This window comes from Eschrichtius robustus, chromosome 1, assembly GCF_028021215.1.
Source record: "Eschrichtius robustus isolate mEscRob2 chromosome 1, mEscRob2.pri, whole genome shotgun sequence".
Taxonomy (NCBI): domain Eukaryota; kingdom Metazoa; phylum Chordata; class Mammalia; order Artiodactyla; family Eschrichtiidae; genus Eschrichtius; species Eschrichtius robustus.
The window spans coordinates 139,375,607-139,392,457 of NC_090824.1; the positions used below are offsets into that span (position 1 = coordinate 139,375,607).

General features: G+C 46.5%; 1 protein-coding gene across 1 annotated transcript in view; it reads left to right on the forward strand.

Annotated features, from left to right (window-relative positions):
• Window positions 1-15,820, forward strand: part of CHRNA7 (cholinergic receptor nicotinic alpha 7 subunit) — a 131,907-nt gene extending 116,087 nt beyond the window's left edge. The window contains exons 6-10 of the mRNA XM_068537430.1: window positions 3,627-3,794; window positions 4,764-4,958; window positions 6,262-6,348; window positions 9,820-9,929; window positions 15,302-15,820. Coding sequence (XP_068393531.1) covers window positions 3,627-3,794; window positions 4,764-4,958; window positions 6,262-6,348; window positions 9,820-9,929; window positions 15,302-15,820 — 1,079 coding nt within the window. The remainder of the gene's footprint in view (window positions 1-3,626; window positions 3,795-4,763; window positions 4,959-6,261; window positions 6,349-9,819; window positions 9,930-15,301) is intronic.
• The last annotated feature ends 1,031 nt before the right edge of the window (window positions 15,821-16,851 follow it).

A 16,851-nucleotide genomic window follows, 5' to 3' on the forward strand; every position in this document is an offset into this window, starting at 1 on the left:
TGCTGGGGTTGAATCTCCTCCCACCAGCCCATCATTCCTGTCAGTTCACAGGGCCTTGGGCTGCTTGTGAGTGATCCATGCCTTAGGAAACCCGGGCTTTGTGCCCTCAAGATATTAACAGATTTTTAAAAATCTTCTAGATGATTTTTCACATGTTCTTTTCCAGGGTTATTTCCCCCACTGCAACTGTTTAACTTCCTGTTCCCAGGCAGCCTGCAGCCACCTCCCCCCTCACCACCAACACATACACCACAAACACACACACACAAACACACACGTACACACGTCACCCACTAAAGCCATACATACACACCACACATATAGACACATCACACAAAAAACATACCACACACTATCCGCACACACACCACACACTCTCACAGACACACACACACACACACACACCCTCCAGCAGTCAGCCCCGTCTTGTGCCCTCGGATTCATCTCACAGCTCACAGCAAAGCTGGCTTTGCCTCCTGGGTTGTTGTTTACATGCTCTTTCTCATTAGCAGAGGATAAGCGTCCCGAGGGCAGGATCTGTGTTTATTCCCATTAGAACCACCCTCATCAACCAGGGGCCTGGCCCACATGTAGGTAAACAAACGCGTCAGGGATTGAACCTGTCACAGGCAGATACCATCCATTGTTGTCTGAGGAGATGGAAGGACTCCAGACTTTCAGGTTTTCTGTCTTAAACCTTGTGAGTCCTTGCTTCTTCCTCAGCCCCTCCTCTCCTCCCCCAGGCCACGCAAGCCTTCCTCCTAACAAAGACCTCGGGGATGGGTCTTCCATCACTGATACACTCTTTTACACCAGGCCTAGAAGTTGCAGCTTCTATCATGAGAACTATTTTGGAAAACGACCTCCAACAGTCATCAGCGTAGAAGAATACTGGGCTGCGGGTTGTTTTGAAGGCTGAGGCTATTTTCAGCCACAGGAGCAGCACTCCTGACCCCCGAGCCCTCTGTGCAGCAGCCCCTTTGGGGCCAGTTCCTACATCCCAGCCTCCATGGCCCCTGGAGTCTGTCAGGAGGGCACACTGAGCTTTGACTGTGGGAGTCTCCCCTACTCTGGCCGAGAGAGTGTGGGGTTGTCTGGTTCAGGGCAGCAAGACTGCGCCTGGGGTCGCGTAGACCTGATCTGGGAAGCTGCTCTGCTCCAGCAACTAAACAGGCAAAAGGTGCTTCAGATGCAAGCTTTGAAATAGACTTGGTTATTAGGAAATGACTTCTTTCCCATGTCATATTTTTATTTTTTAACAGCATTATTGAAGTATAAGTTACGTATTATACAATTGACCCATTTTAAGTGCACGATTCAATTATTTTTAGTAAATTCACAGAGTTGTACGACCACGACTGCAATCTAGTTCTAGAACATTTTCCATCACCCCCCAAAGATCCCTTTTGCCTGTTTGCGGTTAATCCCCACCCTCACTGCCAGCCCGAGGCAACCACTGACCTGTTTTCTGCCTCTAGAGAGTCTCTCTTTCTGGTCATTTGATAGAAATGGAATAATACAGTTACAGTTTCATTTTCTACCAGCAGTGAGAGTTTTGGGGGATTCAGCCCATTAGTGGGAGGGCAGTGTCTGTAATGACTTCCAGATTCCTGTGGACATTGGATGTAATGCTGCAAATCCTGTTCAAAGGGACTTGAGGGGACAGGAAGTTTATTATCCTTTCCCAGCTTGACTGTGGGTGGGTGGGGGGTCCCTGTTAGCAAGTTGAGTCCCTCCATTCATTTTTTAAAATTTGGTAGCAGAAATTTACAGAGCGTCTGCCCTGTCCCTGTGAGCACTGGGACCCTTAGCTATTTGTGCCATCACTGCCTTCTGGTCTTTCTCTGGGCAGCAAGGAGCACATGGGCATAAATGGCTGGTGTGGGCTTATCTCAGTGACCTGTTGAGAAATTTACTCCCAACATGTCCTGTCCCTCTTTTCAGTGGAAACTCTAGTTTTTGTCCAAACACTACCTCTTCAACTAAAACCTATTAGGTTTTGTTCTGTTCATAATCTAGAATTCAAGCTAGTTAAAATTATCTTCCATATATATTTCTAGATAACCAAGTATGTTCTCAATTTTTAACCTAAAGAAAATGCTCATCCTGCTCCTCACCAAACACAGTCACACAGACGCACACAGACCTTTCAGATTCTGTTTCTAAGCTCTTCATCATTTTTATCAGCTTCTATGGGATTCTTTTACATTCTTTACATCTCTCTTACTGTTTAGAATTTGGAGATGCACATGCATGGCAAGAGCAAGTTTACAGAATGTTTAATTCTTTGCCCAGAAATCTCTCAGAACAGAAAATGTCGGTGTAGCCTTTGAAATGTAAAAGACAGTAAAGCTTCAGCTGAACTTCTTTTCTAGAGATTTTTCCAGAAAGACCCAGCTTGTCCTGGACAGGTCTAGTTTGGACGGGCAGGATGGGCTGAAGCCTCTCTGGTCACACCCAGGTGAGAGGCCCCGGTACTCACACTGCCTCCTCCTGAAGGGATCTCAAATGGTCCAGGGGATGTGTTCACAGCATTGATCGTGAGACATGCAGAGCATCAGAAATGATGCATCGTTTAACCTGCCGACGCTTGATCAGGCTAGCAAGCTTTTGACTCCATGAAGAGTAGGCTTTGTGTGTTATGTACAGTGTATGGGATGGAGACCAGGGGATTGCTGTGCATTTATTTTTATTTTTTCCAGCATTATTGAGGTGTAGTTGACAAATGAAATTGTAATATATATATATACATATACACATATATATGTATAATATATGTATGTATATACATGAGATATATGCATATGCATGTGTGTGTGTGTGTGCATATATGTATATATATATATATATACACACATGCATATGCATATATATTGTGAAATCATTTATTTCCACAATCAGGTTAGTTAACACACCCATCACCTCAGATAGTTAATTTCAAGTATAAAATATTATTAACTGTAGTCACCATGCTGTACATTAGATCCTCAAAATGAATCCACCTTATAACTGAAAGTTTGTTCCCTTTTTATCAGCCTCTCCCCCATTTCCCCCACCCTCCAGCCCTTGGCAACCACCATTCTACTCTGTTTCTATGAGTTCAACTTTTTTTTTTCAAATTCTTCACGTAAGTGATATTATACAGGATCTGTCTTTCTGTGTGTGACTTATTTCACTTAGCATAAAGCCCTCCAATTTCATCCATGTTGTTGCAAATGGCAGAATTTTCATCTTTTTAAAGGCTGAATAATATTCCATATAATCCATATAAATTTGATTTTATATATAATATATATATACATACACACACATATATATATATAATATTTTATCTGTTTCTCCATCGACAAACACTTAGGTCGTTTCCATGTCTTGGCTATTGTGAGTAATGCTGCAGTGGGGTGCAAATATCTTTGTGAGATACTGATTTTGTTTCCTTTCCATGTATACCCAGGATTGGGATCGCTGGATCGTTTTTACTTCTTTTTGTAATTTTTTGAGGAGCCCCTGTACTGTTTCCATAGTGGCTGCACCGATTTATATTCCCACCAACAGTGTGAGACTGCTGTGTGTTTAAAGCAGGTCTCAGCCAGCTTCCATCTTGGTCTGTCTCATTACCCATGTAGGCATCTTCAAGAGCTCCTGCTACATTGATGTGCGATGGTTCCCCTTTGATGTGCAGCAGTGCAAACTGAAGTTTGGGTCCTGGTCTTATGGAGGGTGGTCCTTGGATCTGCAGATGCAGGAGGCAGACATCAGCGGCTATATCCCAAATGGAGAATGGGACCTTGTGGGTAAGCCCAGCAAAGATGTGATACTGGCAACATAGAAGGAAGCTGCTTTATTACTGTGCTGGCTTAAAAAGTTTGGGATTTTCCACTCTGCTTTTCAGCATGAGCATTTATTGAACCCTGCAGCATTCTCCATGATTTACTGAGAGCTCTAGGATGAGAAACAAAAAACAATTAGAAAATTCAGTGCTTTCCATAAGGAACTTGCAGTTATGGTAAGGTCAGTGCTAGTATGGGCATCTCTACGTTATTCAAATCTGCTTCATCCCTAAAATCAGGTGGAACAGCAAATTGCAGTTGATGGGAACCTATATTTGATGATTTTAAATAGAAAAACAATAATTACATTTATAATGGTGTCAAGTTTACAATGTATTATTTATAATCATGGTGTCTTAGTCCGTTCAGGCTGCTATAACAGAATACCATAGACTGGGTAGCTTATAAACAACACACAGTTATTTCTCATAGTTTGGAGGCTGGGAGTCCAAGATCAAGGTGCTGGCAGACTCAGCGTCTGGTGAGGACCTGCTTCCTCGTTCGCAGACAGCTGTCTTCAGGCTGTGTCCTCACATGGTAGAAGGAACAGGGGAGCTCTCTGGGGTCCCTTTTATAAGGGCACTAATTCCATTCCTAAGGGCTCCCCCTCATGACCTAATCACCTCCCAAAGGCCTCACCTCCAAATAACCATCACTGTGGAGGTTAGGATTTCAACATATGAACCTTGCGGGGGACACATTCAGTCTAGAGCACATGTAGTTTGAATACATAAAAAACCTGCCAATTTGTTCAAATATCACTAAGATACCCTTAAATAAATCTATAATAAACCTAAAGCGTTTATTCAGACAACAATTAGCCAGTTTTTTGCACTTAACAAATTCCATGGCTCTGTGTGTGTGTTATAACCCCTTAAAATAAACTGCGTCCTTTTATTCAACGGTGGTTCCTTTCTTCCCCTGGAACTGAAGGGGTCCCTGGCAAGCGGAGTGAGAAGTTCTATGAGTGCTGCAAAGAGCCGTACCCGGATGTGACCTTCACTGTCACCATCCGCCGCAGGACCCTCTACTATGGCCTCAACCTTCTCATTCCCTGTGTGCTCATCTCTGCCCTGGCCCTCCTCGTGTTCTTGCTCCCTGCAGACTCTGGGGAGAAAATCTCCCTGGGTGAGTACTGGGTCTGAGCTGGGATGGGAGGGCCCTGCCTTGAGGGTGGCAGTCTGGGCTCCAGGTGCAGAGATGTCCAGGGCCCACTCCATGCACCCCAGCCCAGGGTGGCTCCCTGACACCACAGCCCGCTGTGCGGGATGGCCAGGCCCTCTTGAGATTCCACAGGCTCCTCTGATCCTGCAGAGAGGATGGGGATGCCCAGGGAAGAACCAATTCTTCCCTGAGGGGCCTGTGCCTTCTCCCCTCCTGCCACCCCACCCCACACCTTGGTGGCAACCAGCTGGAATTCATTGTGGACAGGACACAGTTTAGTTTAATATAGTATCAGCTTGCATTTATATATGGCCACACACAGTGTAATTCCTTATGATCCTCCAATAGGAAGATAAGAAAACTATGATTTAGATTGGTGAAATGAGCTCCTCAACATCTCAAAGAGTTACTAAAGATCCTATTTGGTACACATAGAAATCATCCTCAAACCTATAACTTCTGACTGTGAGTGTCAACTGAAAAAAAAATGCTCAACCGAAAAGTTAAGAATTATGTTTTATTTGGTGGACTTTCTGAGGACTTCAAGCCTGAGACATAGCATCTCTGATAGTTCTAGGGACGGCTCTGAAGAGGTAAAGGAGGAGCCAGGGTATATAGGAGTTTTTGCCACAAAGACCAGGTAGTCAAAACATCAAAAGATTACTGTTGATTAAAGAAAACCAAACACCTCAAGTTAATGAATTTAGTGCTTTTCTGTGTATGGGAAGATGCAAGAGTCTGGGCTCACTGAAATCATTCCTTTGATATGCACCTTAGCCCTCTGGGGCCAGTATCCTGTGTTTTCTCATCCCGAGTCCCCTCAGGGTGCACCATTGGGGAGGCTGTAATATGATGGCTTGATGGCTGCAACATCCTTTGTTTACTGATATGGCAGGTGATATTTTTCATTCATACAAGAGCCTCAGGCACATTAAATGACCTATCCAAGGTCACACAGCTAGTAAGTAGAAAAGTCAAGAACAAAAGCCAGGTCTTCAAACTGTATGTTTTCTTTTTCCTGCTACATGAAACTACCTCTCAATACTAATGTAATAAAGAAAATGAGAGATACATGTGCTGAGGTCAATGATTTATTTTGAGTTGTTCTTCTAAAGTTCTGGCTCCTAAGTTTGTTTTCCCAGGGACTCCTCTGGGACTCTGGTAAATGACCCGGACTGTCCTCAGAAAGATGCCCATTCCCATCAATATAGAAAACCGTGGAGTTCAGGCCTTACCATACAGGGGCCACTGTATGTCTCTGTTCCAGGGATTACAGTTTTACTCTCTCTTACCGTCTTCATGCTGCTGGTGGCTGAGATCATGCCTGCGACCTCTGACTCAGTGCCCTTGATAGGTAAGCAAGCATCCAGCTCCTCTAAAGACATGGGCTTACAGAGTGCCTGGGATTTTGCAGCACAGGCGGGGAGCAGAAACGTGTCCCACAGGACCCTGGAGAGCTGCATGGCCCCCCTTTTCGGCTGTGAGGAGAGGACTTGCTGTAACTACTCAGAGTTGACCCATGGCCTCTGCTCACCTGGCACATAGAAGGGGAGGGGGAGTCTGGCTTTGTGGTTTGGCCTTAAGATGCAGAAATGCCCCCCTTTCTCCCACAATGCCCCCCTCACACTTGTTATGGAACCAGAGATTTTTACCATTAAAGATTCATTATTTTAGCTTGAGTCACTGTTTTTCCACAAATTATTTGTTACACATTAACTCTCAGCCATTGTTTCTTGAGATAACTCGATGTCTCTGTAGAAAGTTAAAGCTTGTGAGGGAAGGTAAACAGGACAAATATGTTTTGGCCACATGTTGGGCTGCACCCCTCAGGCCTGCAAGCCCTGTACTCGCCCAGACTCGAGACTGAAGAAAGAGTCCAGAGACAGGACATCAGTTGTTTGGTAGATGGGAGATCTTACACATCTGAAGCAAAAGGGTCCTGGAGTGACACCCCACCAGTTATCTAGGGGAATTGGAGTCAGATTGGCCCATCGGTTACCAGGGAAACCAGCAGAGGGGCACAGCCCTCTTAAGCCCCTTGGGCTAAGTACCTTCAAGGGGCGGAGATCTTCCCTTTGTTAAACTATCAAAGGGGAGCCATTCTGAATTAAAGATTAAACAATCACTAGCTTCGGGGCAGCGGGACAAGGATGTAGGTATTTACTGATTAGGCTCCGCAATTAGGGGGGAAAGTCAGTCATGTGAGTAGGGTGTAGGTGAAGCAGGGACTGGTCCAGCAGGGGATGCACAAACCACACGCAAAGGCAGGTGTAAGGATGACCTTCTGCCCAAGGAAGGATGACAGAAACAGGAGGCAGCATCACCTGTTGCTGTGAACCTCCCTGGACTGGACTGGAATAAGCAAGAGCTTGCCGAGGGGCGCTCAGTGGCCCAGAGGTTAGGACCCAGTACCCTGGCCACTGCAGCCAGGGTTCTGTTCCTGGTCAGGGAACCAGACCTCCAAGCCAGTTGTGAGGACGGGAAGCAAACATTCTGCCAATAGATCTTAGTTTTAATGAGAGTCCCCACTCCTATTTGGCGGTGGAGGTCAGAAACAGGAAAGCAGTATACCGGTGGCAGTCCTATGTGGTTAACCAGGGGTAAGTAAGAGTGGGGGGCCTTACATGATATCGCCAGGCTTCATGAATTAAGAAGCCAAGGCCCTTCTTATTGGAGGTTTCTGGATGTGTAATATTTTGACCAGAGAGACTGTTGGTATAAAAAGCCTCTGGGGGTGTCATATTTCTCTCCGTACTATCCTGGGAGCAAGGAACCATCTTTCAACCTGACATTCTGAACCCATCCTTTCTACCTTCTAGCACAATGCTTTCAATAGAGACCTGCAGCAGAAACCACCCTTAAAGGGGCAGTCAGCAGGCCCTGTTGTGTCTGATGAACCCACAGCCTTGGTCAGTGCATAGGCCACATCTAGAAGGATGGGATGCTGTTGGCCTTTGACCTCTGTTGTTGAGATTTCAGCTGTGGGATCCAGTCAGCCTGGATCCCTCCATAAGTCATTGTATTAGTCTGCTAAGGCTACCACAATAAAATTCCACAGACTGGGTGCCTTACACAGGAAAAATTTATGTGCTCAACAGTTTTGGAGGCTCCTGAGGTCTCTGTCTTTGTGTTGCAGATGGGCACCCTCTGCTGTGTCCCCACATGGTCTTTCCTTTGTATCTTCACATCCCTGTGCCTGTTTGTGTGTCCAAATTTCCCCTTCTTATAATAAGGACACCAGTCAGATTGGACCAGGTGCCACACTAACAATCTCATTTTAACTTAATTCTCTCCTTAAATGCCCTCTCTTCAAACACAGTCACATTCTAAGGTACTTGGTGTCTACAGCTTCAACATATAAATTTTAGGGGGACACAGTATGCAGCCCATAACAGTCACAGTTTGGCCCCCCCTCCCTTCCTTTCCCAGAGGTCCCTGATGCTGATGTTAAGTCTCAAGTGTCCACCTCTGGTAGCTCCTTGTAGGTTCCTCTTGGTCTCCATGGGAGAGCAGTGAGTTCCTGCCTGCCTGGAGGGCAGGAGGTGTTTTTAACCAAGTGCATGGCTGCATACTTAGCCTCGTACCAGGATGCTTTCTTTAAGAGCCCAGCCCCTTGGTGGTTGGCTTTGTTTGTTTGTTTGCATTTATGTTAGGATAATTTATTCTGTTGCTTAGAGAGGCATTGTGTGTATATATTTTTTGTTTCGTTATTTTTTAATACTCTTTTTACACTTGAATCCATCTTTGCTTCTAATCCCTTTTTATTTTATTTATTTATTTTATTGATTTACAATGTTGTGTTGGTTTCAGGTATACAACCTGATTCTTTTCCCTTATAGGTTTTTACAAATAACCTACAATTATTACAAAATATTGAGTATTGTTCCCTGTAGAGTACAGTAGGTCCTTGTTGGTTATCTATTTTATATATAGTCGTGTGTATGTTAATCCCAACCTCCTAATTTATGCATCCCCCACACTGAAGGTTTACTAATCAGAGTTGGCAATTAAGGAATGCTCACCCATGCCAGCTTTCTCCTATACCCTTGGCCCATAAAATTACTAATCCTTGCACCAACCCTGCAGAGAAGGCATTTCCATCCCTGTTATACTGGTGAAGAAGCTGAGGCCCAGAGAGCCTGAGTGGTCTGTCCAAGCTCACAGACGGCAGCCAGTGGACCGGAGGGGGAGCTCCATGCTGCTTCTCACCTGGTCCAAGGTGGAGAAATGCATCCTTGCCCATCAGAGCTGAAGCTGATGTTCTCAGCCTGAAAAGACACTGCAGCTTAACTCTTCTTCCGGCTGGACAGCCGGCACTCCCCACCCCTGTGGCTCTCAGTAAGTAGATGGGGCCAGACTCTCTCATTAGTAGAGTCATTTTCCAGGTCTGATAAGTCAGCCGGTGGCACCCGGGTCTGCCCTTGCTAGATCCCCGAAGCCTGTCCGTGGCCTGCAGTCATCACAGTGGTGATCACACCCTCTGTGTCCAGGTGGTTTCAGTTCTGACAATGGTGCTTTCTCATCGGACAGCCTTATCACCATCCTGTGAGGCGCAGTTAGCTTTCACGGAAGGGTGAGGCAGGCAGGGTTCCCAGCAGTGCAGTCAGCTGGTGAGGCCGCGCAGCAGGGTGGGAGGAGGAGGTCTGTGTGCTCTGGATTGGCATCTGCCCGCCAGGAATGTGCCCGGAGGAGGTCCTGCTCTGCTCTTGGGCATTGCTCCCCAGCCCCTAGTGGTCAAGACACAGTCTGGGTCCCCTGCACTGTGCCATGGTGACTCGCTGTGACCAAGGCCCCAGGTCTCCCCTGCCATCTGCTCTCTCTGCAGCCCAGTACTTCGCTAGCACCATGATCATCGTGGGCCTCTCCGTGGTCGTCACGGTGATCGTGCTACAGTACCACCACCACGACCCCGACGGTGGCAAGATGCCCAAGTGGGTGAGTTCCTCCCCAGCTCCTCCACCAGAGGGGGGGTCAGGGCCCCTCCCCAGAGGAGGCTCCGAGGATGACTTATCTATTTAAAACAATCCCACAAACAGCTAGCATTCCTAAACAAACAGCTGCAATTTCTTACCTGTCTGCATATCTCTGCATCCAGGGCAGTATGGTGAATGCTCTTAGGGTCCCACAGGGCTGTCCTTACAATCTGACATCCCAGAGCAGGGCTCAGGTCGAACACTCTGCACCTTTCACCGGACAGTGTTTCTAAACCTCCTTTTTGCAAGTACACTATTAGAAGCAACACACAAGATGAGCACACAGCCGCGGGCTGGATCTTCAAAACAGAATGGGGAGTGAAAAGAGTAAGAAACAGAGTGAACAGTGTACAAATATTACAATCGGTTGTCAATGAAAATAATCAATAAACTATCAACAAGAAGAATAGAAAAGAGTTTTATTTGAGTCCAACTGAGGATTAGCCTGGAAGCCAGCTTTCCAGATTAATCTGAGTAGCTGCTCTGGAGAAGCAGGGTTTTCAGCACAGTTTTTTATTTATTTATTTATTTATTTATTTATTTATTTTTATTTATTTATTTATTTTTGCTGTGTTGGGTCTTCGTTTCTGTGCGAGGGCTTTCTCTAGTTGCGGCGAGCGGGGGCCACTCCTCATCGCGGTGCGCGGGCCTCTCACCATCGCGGCCTCTCTCGTTGCGGAGCACGGGCCCCAGACGCGCAGGCTCAGTAGTTGTGGCTCACGGGCCTAGTCGCTCCGCGGCATGTGGGATCTTCCCAGACCAGGGCTCGAACCCGTGTCCCCTGCATTGGCAGGCAGACTCTCAACCACTGCGCCACCAGGGAAGCCCTCAGCACAGTTTTATATCCTGTCAGAACAAAGAACATGAAATGAGTCGGTGTTACATTTCTTCAAGGTAAAAAAAACAAAACAAAACAAAAACACAGATTAGCATGTACACGGCAAGTCAGCATGGCCTTGGCGCCTGAGAAGGGAGTCTTATCATTGGAGGACCAGCATTGGTGTTCCAGGAAGAGAGGCATTTAATCTTTATTTTTATCATGGACATTCTTTACTTCTGGTCAATGTGCCCTTTTCTCTAATAATTAAAGCAGATGTATGTTTGATAGGCCACGAACAGGCTATTTTAGTTAGCATCAAATTCAAATTAACTCATGTATAAGCCAGAATGACTTCACTATATCTCAGTATGTGAAACTTTCTTTTATCACAATACACATAGGAAAGTGATTTAACCAAAAGCCTATAAAATAAACGTGTGAGTAGTTAACAGTGGGGAAGGAGGATGGGATAAAAGGAAATGGATGGATGGGACTTCCCTGGTGGTCCAATGGGTTAGACTCTGTGCTCCCAACGCAGGGGGCCCGGGTTTGATCCCTGGTCAGGGAACTAGATCCCACATGCCGCAACTAAGAGTTCGCATGCCACAACTCAAGATCCTGCATATGGCAAAGAAGATCCCGAGTGCCACAATTAGGACCTGGTGCAGCTAAATAAATAATTTTTTTTTTTTAAAAAGGAAAAGAAAAAGAAAAAGAAAAGAAAGACAAAAAGGAAATAGATGGTAAATAAATGTTTGTCATCTGAGCCCAGGTCAGGCCACGTGGTCCCAGTGCCTCCCAGCACTGATGTATTGTGACATGTGCTGATACTTCCTCAGCCATGGGCCGTGCTCCATCGGAGTCCAATGTCCAAAGCTCTACACCACCCTCGCCCGACACTTGGGAAACCTTGGTTGGGGTACAAGCAGGGCCTGGACTTTCCCCATCTCACTTGGTGTGACCAAACCCCCGGCAGGGCAGAGCTGCCCCCCCACCCCTCACCCCACTTCTTACTTGGGCCCCACAAACCCTCCAGTCTTCCCATCGAGAGAGCATGGCTTAGGGACAGTTGGGAGCTAAAGAAGCCCTCTCATGCCAAAACAAGCCTGTCTTTGCAGACCCATAAATCTTGCCTCCAAGTTCAGAGTCAATTTAGGACTCACCAGTGCACTAAATGTAACTGCAAGATGTAAGATGCATTCCCTTAATCTCCAGGAGCAGGGAGTTCCTGGCCCTTCTAAAAATATCCATTGTGCAATAATTTACATTTACCCAAAAATTAACTTAGGAAAGACCACTTTTTTTTTTTTTTAGGAAATTGGCTTTACAGAGTGACTGCCCTTGAATTCTTTTCCACAGCAAATCCTTACACTTAATAATTCTCTCGTGGCATCAGCAGTGGGCTCCCCAAAATGGTGCCACCTCCCACATGGGTCACATCACCACAGTCTGAGGGCTTGTTTTGAGAAGTCCCTCCCCCCTCAAAAAAAGAAGCTGAGACACATTTGCACACATTGGCCTACATTCTCATCTGACTTCCTTATAACTCTGATACACTTTCTTGTTTATTCACCCATTTGTTTGAAATAACATTTACATGTTTCAGAAGTCAAAATCAAAGAATTATACAAAGGAACTCCTGCTCCCATTCCTGCCCCTCCCCCTACTTCCACCACCAACTGATAACCATTTCAATTAATTTCTTTTTCCTTCCAGTGTTTATGCAGATGCCAAAATATAAACACATATTCTTATTTCTTCTGTTTTGACTGATGTAAAGACAAGGGGATTAAGGCAATAAGAAACAAAACCATTTTTAATGACCTTTTCCAGAAAAATCTGAATTAAGAGCATATGCTGATTATTCACCTTTCAGCGCAAGAGCATGTTAAAGCCAATGGTGCAAAGCAAATTTGGAACTTGTATTTCTCTTTCACTTTATATAACACACCACGTTTTTTTTTTTCTTTCCATGTGTATATGAAACATAAACAGCCTCTGAGGGGCTTTCATTGTGATCTGTTACCATGAAGAAGACACTGCAGGTGCGGTGGCATTATGTTACATTCACACAGCCAGAAACAAAACCATAACCTAACAGCAGAGGTCACAAGCACAGTCTGAGAAGTGCCAAGAGGATAATCTCATCTTCTGAGATGCTTTAGCCTTGAAAGCTAATGATTTAGGCCATGAAATTCAAAATAGATTTAGCTTGAGCTATGCCCCAGGGGATGTGCAGACCCCCACTTGGCAGGCAAAGCCCTGGATCTGAGGCTCAGCTGTCCCTCCCAGGCTGCCTCTGGGTTTGGGCACACTCACTGCCCCATGTGCTCCCTTGAGCTCTGGCCCCAACTTTCTGGTGCCCTCTGAGTGGGGGTTTGGCTAAAGTCACAGGGGGCTTGCAGAGAACCTAGCAGACCCTTTTATAGATGAGGCTGTGGAAGTCTGAACACATTAGGTGACTCAAACTCACTGTATGACCTTGACCCAATTTATTTGCCTCTTTGAGCCTCGGATTCTTTTTTTAAAATTTATTTTATTCAAGTATAGTTGATTTACAATGTTGTGTTAGTTTCTGGTGTACAGCAAAGTGATTCAGTTATACATATACATATATATTCTTTTTCAGATTCTTTTCCATTATGGTTTATTACAGGATATTCAATACAGTTCCCTGTGCTATACAGTAGGACCTTGTTGTTTAACCATTCTATATATAATGGTTTGCATCTGCTCACCCCAAACTCCCAATCCATCCCTCCCCCACTGCCTCCCCCTGAGCCTCAGCTTCTTTATCTGTAAAATGGGGGAATTATACTCATTTCACTGAACCCTGAGATGCCCAGGTGAGATGGCTTGTCTTGAGCCTCATGTGGAGTGTCCACGTGGGGCTGTGTGTTTCTGCTCCTTACTGATCCTGGAAAACAGAGTCTGTAGGCTGGCTCTTCCAGGCTCTGGAGGTATGTCCATAGGGCGTGGGCAGGATAAAAAGTGCCGCCTGTGATGGACAGAGGCTGATCTTTACAGCTGCAGCAAAACTGCTCTTACGCCTTCTTGTTCTTTTCATTGCTGTCTCCAGACCAGATAACTGCAGTTATCTTTGATAAGTGTCATAAAAATGGTTACCAAAAAAAGGGTGGCAGACACGAATTTCACAACTTGCTGCCTGCACTTACAGATGGGAAACATACCTGCTACACTGCTGATGGAATTTGCCTGAAATCATAAACCAAAATTCAAATCAGTATCTGGATCATTTCAGGGAAAGGGCTCACTTTTCTTGCACTTGTCTAAATAGGCTTGCAAGAATTTTTTAAAAGCTGGACTGAGGTTGCACAAGGCTCCCTTCTTTCTATTAGAAGGGAGAAACAAATCTCTCCAGCATCATCTAAGCATGCAGGCAATGTATGTTTATAAAACACTTTAGGCCAGAGGTCGGCAAACTATGGCCCTGGTGGCCAAATCCAACCTGCCAACTGCTTTTGCAAATAAAATTTTATTAGAAAAAAAAGCCTGTTTGCTCTTTTGCATGTATGGCTGATTTTGCTCTATATCAGCAAAGCTAAAATATTTACTGTCTGTCCCTTTAAAGAAAGTCTGCCAACCCCAGCTTCAGACTTTTCACAGCATTTTGTCTCATATCATCTCCTTCAGTCTTCACTGAAGCCTAATGAGTTAGGTTAGAGGTTCCTAAACTCCCATGGTTCACAGCACCTTTCATGTCTCAGGGTTTTTTTTTTTTTTTTTTTTTTTTTTTTTGACAGAGCACCTAGGACAAGAGGAATACCTAATGGTTCTATTATTTAAACAGGTCAAAACAACTTACTAAGTACTTATACCCCAACAGCTTAGCACCTATTGGCACAGCAAACTTCTCTCATCTTGGGAGCATGCTACCCTCCTTGTCTGTTCCACGATGACTTTCTTGGCACTTGCCTTTTATCAGGACAAGTTCCAAAATCTACTTTGCACGGATAGGACATCATGCAAGGAATGCAGTGATCTAATGTGACAGTCTCAACTGCTTCAGGCTAGGGGTGCACACAGTGTCTGACACACGTCACAGGGTTGCCCTTGAAACTTTAACATCTCCAGGGGTGCCCTTGTGAGTTTGTCACCTCACACTGGCGTACCTCACAGGGAGTTAAGAGTTGGTGGTCCCTAGTTCCAGATGAGGAAGGACCAGAGAGGGTGACTTGCTCTGTTCCCCAGCTCAGGGCTGTCTTTAGAAGACAGCCCTCTCCTCCCACACAGGCTCTCCTCCTTGAGGTGGCAGTGTGTGCATAGTTCCTTCCCAGGGTGATTTTCTGTATTGCTTTGTCATTGCCTCACATTCGATTCAACCATTGTACCGCGTTGGCACTGCTTGCCTGTGTAAACTCGCCTGGGAAGGCCTGGGGACCTGTCACCCCTAGGGTCCACCCCCACGAAGTCTAGCTGGTATCACAGCATCCCCTTGGATGGATCAGCCGTGCGCCCTTCCCGGCCACCCTAACGGTGTGCTGTCTCTGCAGACGAGAGTCATCCTCCTGAACTGGTGTGCCTGGTTCCTGCGCATGAAGAGACCGGGGGAGGACAAGGTGCGGCCGGCCTGCCAGCACAAGCAGCGCCGCTGCAGCCTGGCCAGCGTGGAGATGAGCGCCGTGGCGGGGCCGCCGGCTACCAACGGCAACCTGCTGTACATCGGCTTCCGTGGCCTGGACAGCGTGCACTGCGCGCCCACCCCCGACTCGGGGGTCGTGTGTGGCCGCCTGGCCTGCTCGCCCACGCACGACGAGCACCTGCTGCACGGCGGCCAGCCCTCGGAGGGGGACCCGGACCTGGCCAAGATTCTGGAGGAGGTACGCTACATCGCCCACCGCTTCCGCTGCCAGGACGAGAGCGAGGCCGTGTGCAGCGAGTGGAAGTTCGCGGCCTGTGTGGTGGACCGCCTGTGCCTCATGGCCTTCTCGGTCTTCACCATCCTCTGCACCATCGGCATCCTGATGTCGGCTCCCAACTTCGTCGAGGCTGTGTCCAAAGACTTCGCTTGACTCAGTCCTGGCTCCCAGCATGTAGGAAACGCAGAGATGGGCCACCTAAGCCACGCCTCCAGCCCGACCCCTGGACACACCCCTACCCCTGGACACACCCCTACCCTTAGGCCATATAAGGAACCAGCTCACCCCTCCCCTCAGGGAGCAAACAAGGGAATCTCTTACTTGTTTTAGCTCCCCCCTGCTGCAGCAGGAGTCCCAGTAAAGCCTTGCCTGAATTTCTTGTCTGGTCTCTTATCAATTTCTATTGATTAAGGAGGCCAAGGATCCTGGTGGGTAACAAAACTGTTTAAAGAGGGAGGCCTGGTGACTCATTTGAGGAGGCAGTGCCTCAAATCCTTCATGGATAGGGGCAAATTCACTATATTCAATTAGATTCATAATTTCCAAAATAGACAAAAGCTTAGAGCTCATCTCTGCCATCCATTTCCAAACTTAAAAAAAAGAAGAGGGAAAGGACTATTTCTTCAAACTGAAGAGAACAGACTATCAGTTCCAGAGTGGGAGTCTGGGGGGCCTGGTTTGCCCCTAAAGAGAAGCTGTGAAGGAAACATTTTGAAAAGGGTCTTAGTAAACATTGGGGCATCAGCCAAAGCAATGTGGGCTCAGGAGGCGGTGGACCAATGAGGGGTCACGGGGTCACTTCCAACTGCGTCTGTGTTTGGGGGAGGTGGGGACCCCACTCTCAGGATGGAGCAGTGGTGGTAGCCAACATTTGGTGCTTTCCTTCAAGGGGGCCTTCTGAACTCTCCTGAGAGTCCTCCAGACTCCTAGAAATAAACGGGCAGAGGAGAGCAAAAGCCACTGGCTGAGACTAACCTACCACTTAAATTCAGATTTCGTGACCCCACGGGAACCATAGTCTGAGATTTAATACATTCACTTAAAGTATTTTGGGCCGTGTTACAGGCTGAATTGTGTCCCTCCACCCCACCAAATCCATATGTCGACATCTTAACCACCCCAGTACCTCAGAATGTGACTGTATTTGAAGATGAGGGCTTCAAAGAAGTGATTAAGTTAAATGA